The sequence below is a fragment of the Odocoileus virginianus genome, chromosome 21, assembly GCF_023699985.2.
Source record: "Odocoileus virginianus isolate 20LAN1187 ecotype Illinois chromosome 21, Ovbor_1.2, whole genome shotgun sequence".
Classification (NCBI taxonomy): domain Eukaryota; kingdom Metazoa; phylum Chordata; class Mammalia; order Artiodactyla; family Cervidae; genus Odocoileus; species Odocoileus virginianus.
In genome coordinates, this window is record NC_069694.1 from 26,848,743 (window position 1) to 26,861,613 (window position 12,871).

At 32.9% G+C, this 12,871-nt stretch overlaps 1 protein-coding gene across 13 annotated transcripts in view; it reads left to right on the forward strand.

Annotated features, from left to right (window-relative positions):
- LCORL (ligand dependent nuclear receptor corepressor like) overlaps positions 1–12,871 on the forward strand; it is a 193,522-nt gene that overhangs the window by 150,302 nt on the left and 30,349 nt on the right. For 10 of the 13 annotated variants that reach the window (XM_020878313.2, XM_070452105.1, XM_020878319.2 and 7 more), the window contains one exon: positions 6,318–6,411. In XM_020878313.2, the coding sequence (XP_020733972.2) occupies positions 6,318–6,411 (94 nt within the window). Of the gene's footprint in view, positions 1–6,317; positions 6,412–7,693; positions 11,786–12,871 lie in introns of those variants that run through there. The other 3 variants (XM_020878318.2, XM_020878317.2, XM_070452112.1) reach the window with 2 other exon arrangements.

Below are 12,871 nucleotides of genomic sequence, written 5' to 3' on the forward strand. Positions count from 1 at the left end.
AGCTTTGTACATAAGAGCATTTTCTTGTTAAATGCTATTTTCTTAAGATAGATGTCTAGAGGAGTGTGAACATTTTTAAGATTTTTGATAGCATATTACTAGATTATTTCCAAAAGTGTTGTGTTTCTCAACTGGTTATGTGTGATGGTAGCAAATTTCTTACATCATTACCATTGTAACTTGACTTTTTGAAACATTACGCAGACTAGATATTCTAGTTCAATAGGGTAATCAGAGTCTGGAATAACTGCCTGAGTTTGAATGACAGTATTTGTAACTGTGTGACCCTGGGCAAGATAATTAACCTCTATTTCACTTTCAATTTTATCATAAAAATTGCAAATTAAAAAAACTTACTTTTATATTGAGACATGTGAGCCCTAAGTGGGATTAAGACATATAATGCTCTTAGAATAGTGTTCTGCACACTCGAAAAATATTATAGTTTTGTATATGTAGATTTTTCTAAGTTCTGTTTTCTAGAAACTAGTTAAATATAAATGATTTATATTTGAAATCCGGGGAATCTTCTAGAGAGTACAGTAGGGAAAAACAAGAAAGATCTGAAGGCTGACTAGATTAGTACATCGAGGGGCTAAAAGGATGACCATTTAAGGAGAGATAAGAAGTGATCAAAGACATAAAGTAGAAATAGTCTTCAGATATTTATTAAAACTATTAGCATAGATTTGTATCAAACATCATAAAATGTTAAATAGCATTGATTTGGAAGAAAGTTTTGTGCTGGTGATTAGCGTTGTTATGAAATTTAATTTGAAATATTTTCCCCTTGTCCAAACAGCATAAAATGTACATGATAGTTTGTCATTAAAATTCACTTGCCTTCATATGCTGAATTTTATTCATACTTATATCTTTAATATTGATGATACATAATTATTTTTGAAGGTCTTTTAAACTCATGTTCATTCTTAGTATGGCAAATGGAGATCAATAGTATTGTGAGGAGTTGATAAATACGTTCTTAGCATACTTAATATTCATATTAAGTGGTTAATGATCAACAGTCTTAAGATTTCTGAAGAAAAATCTGTTATTGTTAACCTAGCGAATATAGAAATTGATTATTAAAAATCATTCTGAACCTCTAACTGAATGGATTTCTCTGTGTGCAAAACTAACTTCTCTGCCATATATCGGCTTCTTGACTGTGCTGTCGTTTTCTGACTGGCTTAACAAAGTTCTTTGATTTCATGATAATTTTGTCAGTCAGGGTCTGCTGTATGCAGGATTGATGTGACAGAACTGGGCAAGCCATTGCTGAGTCAGTGAATTGGTGTTTACTGAGGTACTATTCATTTCAGGCCTTGCTTGGAAGTAAGTCTAGTGAGAAAATCAGCCCAATAAGTATACTTAATTAGGTATAAATTGTAAATAGATCCTAAAAATAGTTACTGATTCCCCACAGTACTATTGGAGTTCAGGTGCTAAACTTGGCAAATTATAATAACACATTGTAAATAACAGTATAGAAGCATACAAAGAGTACTATGGGAATATGAAAGAAGGCTGGGGGTAAATTAGGAAAATCTTCTTTGAGGGGATAATGCTGAAGTGATATGTAGCCTGGCCAAGAGAGCATAGAGTATACTTAGAAGAATGGACAGAGGGCAGGTAAGGGATGAGAAAGAATGGTGCCCATGGAGGAGTGAAAGATCTGTATTATGTGGATTGTATTTATCTTCTTTTTACAGATTCTCTGTCAGGGATTTGCAGGAGAATATAGAACTGAGAACAGTTTGTAAACAGAAATCCAAAGCTTGGTTTTGGAATGTGAATTCTAAAAAAATTAACCCAATAAAATGTTAATACTCCAGAAGTTGCTTAATTTGTTCATGGTTTCAATTTTTCAAACACCAGTTTATCTTTAAAGTTATCTGGTAGTGTCACATATTTAACAATTACCTGACCTTGTTGATAGATTACACCAGCCTCTCTCTAATTCTGTATCTTTAGCATTAATGTTTGATGAGAAATAATTAATCATGTTAATGCTCAGACTATAACCAGTAAATGGAAATAATTTGTTTACTATTTGGAAAATTTTCATACATAGAGCAAAATGCAGTGTAATAATCATGTTCCTGTCAGCCAGAACTAATAAATGTGTTACTTGATCCTATTTACTTCTAGTATATTTTCTCTTAAGGAACTGTTCATCCTTTTGTTTATCCTTGAAAGCAACCTCTGAAAATATGTATTTGTGCATCTATAAGCAAAACAGTTCTGTGTGCTTTAGAGATCTGAATAAACGCATATCAAATGTATTCTTATTAGTTTACTCCTGCAACTTGTTCTTATCAGATTAGCAAAAATTAAAAATCTCAACACCAAGTGTTGTCAAGGTTGTGGAAAAAAATTTTAGTAATATCTACAAAAGTTCAAAATGTATACTGTCCAGCACTGGCATTCCTAGGTGTGCATCTTAGAAAAATTCTTATACATAAATACTAGAAAACATTTAGAAGGATTTTCACTTCAGAATTGTTTGTAACAGTGAAAAACTGAAGCAACCTAAGAACTTACCAATAGGTGAATGGTTAAATAAATTTCACTCTCTTTCTGTCCTCTACTTGCTTTATATTGCCCTGCAGCATTTAGCATAATAGATGTTTAGTTTTTATCCATCAATTATTAGTACTTGAATTTTGGTACTTTGAATTTTATCCATTAATTATTAGTACTTTGAATTTTATCCATTAATTATTAGTACTTTGAATGTGTACACATAAAACAATCTAGTTATGATGTGACATCTCCATTATGAAGGAGTGATACTGATAAATGTAAATCAGCAGCAGGAGCAAGAAAATGCCCTTTTTGCCATTCCTGATTTTTTTTTTCTTCTCAGTCCTGGTTCCCAAGCTATTTCTCCCCTTCTCTTTTTGTTTTTCAAACAATCCTAGGGATATTTATCATTTTCCTAGCTCTTGATCTGCAGCCTTTATGATGGAAAAAGGAATTAATATCAGCAAAATACTTTAGGTGACAAAACTGCTAATAAAAGGTGAGATCTTTTTTATAAGTAACATGGGCAGCCTAGTTATGGAGAAGGAGTTATGGAAAAAAGAGCGTTTCTTACCTGCGTCACTGTTTAGAGTTCCTAGAGAAAGTGAATCAGATATATAGGCCTGATTTGAGTAGTTTCTCTTAAAGATGAAACAGATCTTAAATCTAGCTCCTCCTCAAGACTCAAATCAGCTACCAAACCGGCCGTCAAGGAGTGGTCCAAAAAGGATAAGAATACCTTTTTTGCCCTAGCTTGGGAGCTGCTCTGTGACTCAGGCAGTTAAGATTCGGCGTGCAGTGCAAGAGACCCCAGTTCAATTCCTGGGTCAGAAAGATACCCCCAGAGAAGGAAACAACAGCCCACTCCAGTATTCTTGCCTGGAAAAATCCTATGGATGGAACCTGATGGGCCCTAGTCCATGGGATCGCAAAGAGTCAGACGTGACCGAGTTTCAGTTACAGGGAGCTACAGCTTCCTTAGCATAGTTAGTGTAAAGGAGAGAGAGGAAGAGCTCTCAGCACCTCCTTCTCTTATTTATAGTTGAATAATTAACCTTAATCATATCAAAAGTTTAGAACTTACAATTGAAGAAATTCATTAATTTATTCTGGAACATTGACAAGGAATAACACTTAATGAAGTGTGTGTTTTATATGCTATAACCTACATAAATCTATTTTTGTTTATGAAATATGTCAGAATTCTTGACCTTGAGTAATTCAGTCTTCTGGGAAAAAAAGATCCGTAACTCAAAAATTGCATGAGTGTGTCATTAAGTTTTATAGGATGCTGTTGACAAGGGTGACATTAAGCTTCTACTTGGGTGGGGCGGGGGTGGGTCTGAATCTTTAAAGATGAGGTGTTTGGCAGATGGAGAAGTGGAAAGAGCATTCTAGGCAGAGGGAACCATTCACTGGAGTTTTAGAGACCCAACACCATACAGCATATTTGATGAATTGCACATGGCTTAATAGCTCAGGAAGTGTGAGCATTGAAATGAGTTGTTAACTAAGCATAAGATTGAGCTGAGTGGATAAACTGGGGCATTTATTAGGTAAAGAGATCAAAAGATACTTCATTTAATAATTTTTTAAGGTAATATGTAGCATGTATTTGTCTGCCCAGTCTTTGTATCCTTTCAGTCTAGGCTTTGTAACCTCTAGCAATAACTGAATTTCTACTTCTAAATTCTTTTCAGCAAATACTTAACTGAACACTTACTGTGTATCAGCCACTGTTGTAGGGAATGAGGCTACATCAGTAAATAGACATATTTTCTGCCTTCATTATATTGCCTGGTGGCTAACACTAGTAAGTAAATAAACAATTAGGTTATGGCCTGCTAACTGCTAAATAATATAGGTAAGTGTTGCAAGTATAGGACCCTACAATAATGACCACAAAGTTCAAGTTGTATCTTGAATGATGAGTAAGATTTGGTGCTTCCCAGGTGGCACTAGTGATTATAAAGAAACTTGCCTGCCAGTATAAGAGACCTGGTTTGATCCTGGGTCAGGAAGATCTGGTTCGATCCTTCCTGGAGAAGGAAATGGCAACCCAACTCCAGAATTCTTGCCTGGAGAATCCCACGGACAGAACCTGGTGGGCTGCCATGGGGCTCCATAGGGTCTCACAGAGCTGGACACGACTAAAGCAGCTTAGCCCACGTGCACAGGATGAATGTGAGGATAGAAGGAGAGGATTAGGAGACTTCTAGGGAGAGGAAACTAACTGAAAGTGTGAAAGCCCAAAGGTGAAAAATAGAAGAGCAATTTCCCAACAGGTTTCTCTGTTCCCCCCACAGCAGATTAGTCCTTTAAAAAAATTAAAATTGTCAGTCTTATGTTTAGAATCCTCCAGTGGTTTATTGTGTCTTTCAAAATAAAATTCAAATGTCTTGCCATTGTCTACAAAGCCCTATATGATCTGCCTGATTTCTGATCTCAGCTCTCTCAGTGTGGCTTACTCCATCCCAGTTACCCTGGCCTCTTCACTATTCCTCATATTCCAGATATGATTCCATATCATAGTCTTTGCACAAACTGGTCCTTCTATAAGCTTTCCCCCAGATAATCTGCTTGGTTGTTACCTTCACTTTGTTCAGGACTGTGTTCAAGTCAAAAGAGGCCTGAATTGATAATACTCAATAAAACAGCAGCTGCCTTAGGCCTACTCTCTTATCAGCTCACTCTGCTTTATTTTTTCTAAGTAGCACATATCATCAGCCTGAAATATGGTTGTGGTGGTGGTGGTGGTGTATGAATTATCTAACTAGGTTGTTAGAACCATGAGGAGGTACTTTATGCATTTTTAACTACTGCTTTCCAAATTCCAACAGTGCTTTGCACATAATTGGATTATTTTTAAACCTAGTTGAATTTTTTGGTATATTTTTAAAACATGGATTTTTCTTAAAATGATTTCTTACAGCTTTTTCAATTTTTTAGGTATCAGTAGAAACATATTCACCATATGTATTGCTGTATTTTAAATTAAGTTTATTTTTATTCTTGATTTTGAAGTTTATCAGATTAACAAGATATCTGAGTCACTTGAACTTTTGTCTGTATAAATTCAGTATTATAATAATAAAATAATTGTATTTTACTAAAAAAAATAGGCAGTTGTTTTCTAACAAGCTACTTTTTCCTAAAATGTTATTTTATTTTGTCATCATCTAATCACAGATATAACCACAATCTGTTACATAGATTGTATGCACTGTTGTACATTTCAGTTATTTAAAACAGTAAAATTTTATACTGTGAGCTCTGAAAAATACATTGGTAGAGAGTAGAATCATAGATTACCTAAAGTGTGTTTTCCAAATGTTAATAGTCCTAGTAAATGCTAATTATCATTCTCTTATTCCTCCTCGTATTTTCTATGCTTTCGGTTTTGTTAAATGTACATTATTCCCACTTTCCCAAAGCATCATCTGGGCAGCCTTGAATAGAAAACAGTCATGTTTTTTATTGAATAAGCAATCGAGTGACTCTTCACTGCAGAACAGTGAGAAAGGTGAACAGGATTTTAAACAGTTCTTATCTAATTTCTTCATTTCACGACAGTGCCAGCTCTTCCTCTGTTCTTTTTTCCTATGTAGTGCCTTCCCAGTCATGTTCTGTTGCTAAAACCACAAGATGAGTTGGTAATGGCCACATATCAAATACCAGTGTTAATTTTTAGGTCATTGATTAGTAGATCATCAAAATATGAAATGTTATGATGTAAGGATTACCTATCTGTCACAAATATAAAGTTTTTTCTCTTGCAAAAATTATAGGGGATGGAGTGTTAGATCTCTCTACAAAGAAAACCAGCATAAAATCTGAAGAGTCATCCATATGTGATCCTTCTTCTGAAAATTCAGTGGCTGGGTAAGCAATATCTAGGAAATAAAATTTAATATTAGTATAAAATTATGCAGAGAATTCTTCATACTACTCTGAACAGACTGACATATATAGTTTTCTTCCAGAATTTTTGTCACTCATAAATGTGTGTCTTTCATACCTTTCATTTGTCCTTTCTCTTTCTTTTTTATTCTTTCTGTTAAAGAAAAGTTATCAGAACAATCACCAAACTTTAGTTCATGTTACTAAAATGAACTACCAGCTTAATCATAGAATACAAACTAAGAAGCAGGACGAGTAGAGAATTTTAAATGCAGTATTTAGGAGGCAGTTTTAAGGAAAATATGTAATTTCACTATTTAATTTTTTAAACAATCAACTAGTTTTAAAAGTACTATACTTACTAATTCTTATAACTAACTTACAGTGCTTCGAGTTTTTTCATTGTGTCTTAGGTGTGGTGGTAGACTTAATATATCTAGTAATCACCACAGAAAGTCCTTTCATGCTTTGAAAGCTGTTGTTTAATTAATTAAACCATTAATAGTGAAGTGCTGTTCTTTTGGATTTTTGGAATTTTGGGGGGTAACTTTTGCATCTTCCATTAACAATTTGCATAGGAAGCTTTTTAGTAACATTTAAATCTCAGATACAGAGTGTAATTTGTTTCAACTAAGGCTGTAATAGCTTTTTGAGTCATAAGGTATAAAGAACTTTCTGTTAAACTGAAAGTTATAATGATACATTCAAAATAGAAATAACATGTATAAAATCTAAAAGTATTTTACCCAATATAACATATCTACTTGTTCAAATTTTAAGTTTTTATCTAGAGAAAAATATGGGGTGTTTGTGTTTGGAAATATTCTTACTGCTACAAATTTCCTTTAAAGGGGTTGACTCTTTTATTACTTGTTTAGCGGTAACGTCACGTTTCTACTAACAAAAACTCCTTTAGGATTTGGGTATTTTATATAATGGAACTCTAATTGTAAAAAAATTATAAGTGTTGCTCTACAAGCATCTGTCAGAGGAATAGCAACATCATGAGAATATTTTTACAAATACTGAGTTAGGATTTTATGTTCTTGGAAGGTCTGCCCGTTGAGGCCACCGTATGATTGACACATTGTCCTACCAGGACTGTAGCGTTTGCTTTGATAAGGAGTAACTACTACATCTCACAGACTTAAAAAGTGATGTTACCTAAGCAAGGAGTATAATAAAGGAGTGGACCCTCCCCTTCCATAGCTGTGTGAGAGTCTCTCATGCATCAGTTTACCATCGTTTCATTCCATCCATCCAGGAGACTACACAGAAACAGAGAGGACTATGTGGAAAGAAGTGCTGAGTTTGCAGATGGTTTGCTCTCAAAAGCTTTGAAAGACATTCAGTCTGGAGCACTGGACATAAATAAAGCAGGCATACTTTATGGCATACCTCAAAAAACTTTACTTCTCCACTTAGAAGCCTTACCAGCAGGGAAGCCTGCATCTTTTAAAAACAAAACTCGAGATTTCAATGATAGTTACTCATATAAAGACAGTAAAGAAACTTGTGCAGTGCTGCAAAAAGTAGCCTTGTGGGCAAGAGCTCAAGCAGAGCGCACAGAAAAAAGTAAACTCAATCTACTTGAAACCTCAGAATTAAAATTCCCAACAGCTTCCAGTTACCTCCATCAGTTAACTCTACAGAAAATGGTTACTCAATTTAAAGAAAAAAGTGAAAGCCTACAATATGAAACACATCCTACTGTACAGTTAAAAATTCCTCAGCTACGAGTAAGTTCTATTTCAAAACCACAACCTGATGGTCCTGGTCTGCTGGATGTTATGTATCAAGTTTCCAAAACCTCTCCAGTCCTTGAAGGATCAGCCCTCCAAAAACTGAAAAATATACTCCCTAAACAGAACAAAATAGAATGTTCTGGGCCTGTAACTCACTCAAGTGTTGACTCTTATTTTCTACATGGGGACCTCTCTCCTTTGTGTCTTAATTCTAAAAATGGAACAGTTGATGGAACCTCTGAAAATACTGAAGATGGATTGGATCGGAAAGATAATAAGCAGCCCAGGAAAAAACGTGGCCGTTACCGGCAATATGATCATGAAATAATGGAAGAGGCTATTGCAATGGTAATGAGCGGAAAAATGAGTGTTTCCAAAGCACAAGGAATTTATGGGGTACCTCACAGCACTTTAGAATACAAGGTAAAAGAAAGATCTGGAACACTGAAGACTCCTCCGAAGAAGAAACTCCGATTACCAGACACTGGGTTATATAATATGACAGATTCAGGGACTGGCAGCTGCAAAAACAGCAGCAAGCCTGTGTAGATTACTTGTTAGGAAAATGTTTGTGTGTGTGTATGTGCGTGCGTGCGTGTGTGTGTGTTTGCGTGTGTATGTGCACAGGTGTGTTTTTGTGTGTCTGTATACACACATGTGGGAATTACAGATGCTCACTCTGACAGGAGACATGAAATTTTACAGTTCAAAAACCACTTACATGCCTTTTGAAAAAAAGTTTTATTCAGGGTTTTCACTGTGGACAGAATTATATAGTTGCTTACTTAATTCTGATAGTTTGTATTTAATCCTTGTATAAATAGGTGAAAAAGATTCAGGTTTTCTTTAGTAGTCAATAGCATAAAGCATTGTGGGAAAACAAGTAACTGTCAAGTGAAATATTTTTATTGGTGAAAGACCACTCCAGCCATTCAGTTGAACCACCTGCTAATGGAAATATATTACTAGTTTGTAAGCATTTTTGCATAACATACTTACATTTATTGTAAGTATATGAAACAACCAATCAAAGTTTAAACAGACAGCTATCTCCACACTAATAAAAATTAATATATACAGTATTAGTACACTACAGTGCATTCTATGAAATATGAAATGCACTCAAGTGCATCCACCAGAAATAGAAAACCTTAAATGATATGTATAATGAAATTTAATATTTATCATTCAATAGTTGATTTAGCAGGAAGTTGGGGTTTATAAGGTATATACTTTAAAAAGAAACTGACACATAGTTAACCCCAGCAGCTATAGAATCCTTTAATGTAAGATGGAATACTAAGAACAAAAAGTAATTTAAATTTAATTATTAAAATAATTTAATTTTGTTTTTCATTTGAAAAATAAGCTAATGTGTAAGGTTAGAAAAGAAAGTTGGAATGCAACTTAGAGCATGTTTATAATGTGCACAGAAAAAGCTTGAGAATGATAATTTTGGTTTAAATGTGCTGGTTAGTTGATGTTATGACTACTTTAAATTTTAAGGATTGTGACACACTCCTACTATTGAAAAACCTCAGTGTAACTTTAATATATTTGCTGCTGTGACATTTCAAAACATTTTCAGTTTATCAAAATGAATTACAGATTTCATTTTGGTGGGCGATACATTATCATTTTGCTAATAACCAAATTTGCAGTTTGTTCAGGGTCTTGAATAGATTTACAAATATTTAACACTGAAGCTGTTTTGAACTTTCAGTAATGTAAACTCTCTACTAATTAGGTAGTTAGAAGCTGGGCAGTGCATTTTAACTTTTACTAGACTCATAAGAAAGACCAGTAATTTTGTATAGCAGTTTTAAAATGTGTTTCAGAGTATCCATGTTGGATTTATGGAGTATGCAGTTTTAGTGGTAAAATGTTATAAAGCATGTGCCTCCATAGAAAGAATGGGGATTTGCTTCATAAATACAAAATTCTTCGAGTGCCCCTTTTCTCTGTTAAAATTCAGGTTCTGATCATTTTTTCTAAGCCAGTTTTCCTAAGTCCAAAAGGAATACTTAAAGCTGAATTTAAAAAATAAGTGCACCTTGTCAAATACATGTGTTTTTACACTTGTGTTTGTGTGTATCTAATAATCACATATACATATAATACTAAAGAGATTTTCAGCTATTACATTTAAAAACTGCTTACATAAGTTTAAAGAAACTGAAGAGTAGGAAACTATACAACCAAGTAGTTATTTGGTCTCTCAGATCTATACTGAATCCTCTTCAGCTATTAAAGTTACTTGCATACTAGGATATGAATCCTCTTGCTCTTTTTTTTCCCCCAAGAAAGTATACATAATAGATTGCAAAACAGCAGATGTCAGGGTCATCTTTCTTTTTAAAGAATTAAGCCATATTTTGTGAGGGCCAGAACTTGGATTATTTAATATATTTCCCTTCCCCCCCATTGAAAAACAAAGTTAAATGTTTCAACACAATTTTATTGACCTCTTTATACAGAATTTTACCTGCAAAAATTTGGGGGTTTGAATGCATTACATAATATTTATATTGTATTGAGCTTTTTTATTCCTCACACTATATTTACATTAATAAATTGATTGAGAAGTTTATAGTAAAGGGATACTTACAGAACACTTTTATATCATTTAAAAGATGACCTGACCAAAAACTTTACAGGATTCATAAAATCAGGGATCATTTTGCTATTGACTTCACAGTGATCAGTAGTTTTATAGGTAATATTATAGTTAATTTGCAGCATTTTAGTACTCGTATTATTTATTTTTGGTCAGAAATAGTAAATTAAATATTTTTTGATAGTTTATAGGTAATGATCAACCCATAACTTTTAAAAGAAACAAAATGTTTCTAATTATTGAGTTAACTTTTGATTATACAAACTAGGAAAGGCAGGGAAATTTATGGGTTCCCCTTCTCCCCAGTGATTCTATTAAGGTGTTCTTTATGTTTAACTTTCAAAGTACTTTATAAATTTAGTTACCAGTTACTACTTGTTAATTGACAATTTTCTGAAAAATCCAGTTTCAGCAGACTTTTAGTGAAGGTGAAAGCAATCCTTATGTGCTTTCTACTTATTTGAATGTTCCTCAAGTATTTTATATTAAAAAAAAAAAGAAGGAAAAGAAAAAACAGTGCCTCTGTTTTTAGAAAACTACTGCTCAGTAAAGTTGTTTAAACCATTTCTGGTAGCTAATGACAATTTTATATTAAATTGTATACTAACTTTAGTGAGACTGATTTTTTTAGTTGTTTACAGTACAAATACTTGTATTTGTTCTTTAATTACAGTATTTTCATTGTCGCAGTAATTTAGTAAAACTCTGTGGCTGCCTTGATTTTGACAGATTTTGTTAATATAAACTGATTGTTAGGCAATTAGTTATATTTATGCATAAATCAATTGCACTATAATTCATGAATTATTTATTACAATATTTTCTAATGAATTCATGTATCTGTCTTGTGTTGTAAATGTACTGTAATTCTGTTTCTACTTTGTGTTGTTATATATCTAAATCTGATTGTATGAATTTTAATTGTTCAGTTAACGTGTTTCTAGGTTGTAATTTGTAGTAAAGCACTTCAATGCTTTTGCACTTAAATTTACAACACTGTTGGTGTGTGATTGATTTACTCATTCATTCAGTAAAAGAAAAAAAGAAAAGAAAAGAAAAAACTTGACTACACTGGCTTCTTTGATTCACTCTAGGAAGCAGTTTTATTAATATTAATAATAGAAATTGACTTTTTTTTTAAAGACAACTCTCAGCAACAAAGCTTATAATGGGAAAAATGGATAGAAACTTAACAAAAAAATAAGCAGGATATGTTTGTTTATAAATCAAACAGGAAAAGATTAGAAAAAATTTTAGCATGAAAAGCAATGGAGCTGTGAAACATACAATTTTTGAATCTTTATGTAAAGTGAGAATAAATTCTAGATTGGAGGTTTATGTATATTCAACTATTTACTCATACATTCGGTTTTTCTTTGAGATTCTAACATACAAAAAAATACAGAAATGAAAATAATTGAAGCCAAATAAGCATATTGTGGAAATCTCTAATTTGAGAACTTAGTTATCTGATATCTGAGAGAGATGTATAAAATCTTAATATCTGAATATCTAATTAGTAACTTTTTAAAGCTGTTCTTCATATGACATTAGATTGAAATTATTGACCCCTATGATATTGTTGAGGTTTTCGAAGTTCCTCTATTAAAAATAATCAACTGAATAAGAAATTCTTAAACTATAGACTTCTTGGAATGTCAAAAGAGCTATAAAAATCTTTCAATGATTTTCACAATAACACTAGTCATTAATTTTGATTAGTTCTGCTCTAGACTACTAACAGAAAAAATCACTTGAGTATTTCAGGAACTGTTACGAAAGCATAGTAATGTTTAAAAAATAGTCTTTTTCTGAAAAAGTTTTATCTAATTTGCAAAATTTGCTTTGGTGTTTTTGCTGCTAGTCAGACAACAATGTTTTATGAAATGTAGATGCAACATTGCCTACTTATCTGTGAAACAGGTTAAACCAGTTTTAGGGAGTTATTTTTATGAGAAGCATGTAAATTCTCTCTTTAGTCACAGATACGTTTAATAGACCATAACATAACTTTTAAACAAATGTGTTGGAAATGATCTGTCAGAACTTTTGGGGTTTTCTTTTGCTTATGTGAAAATTA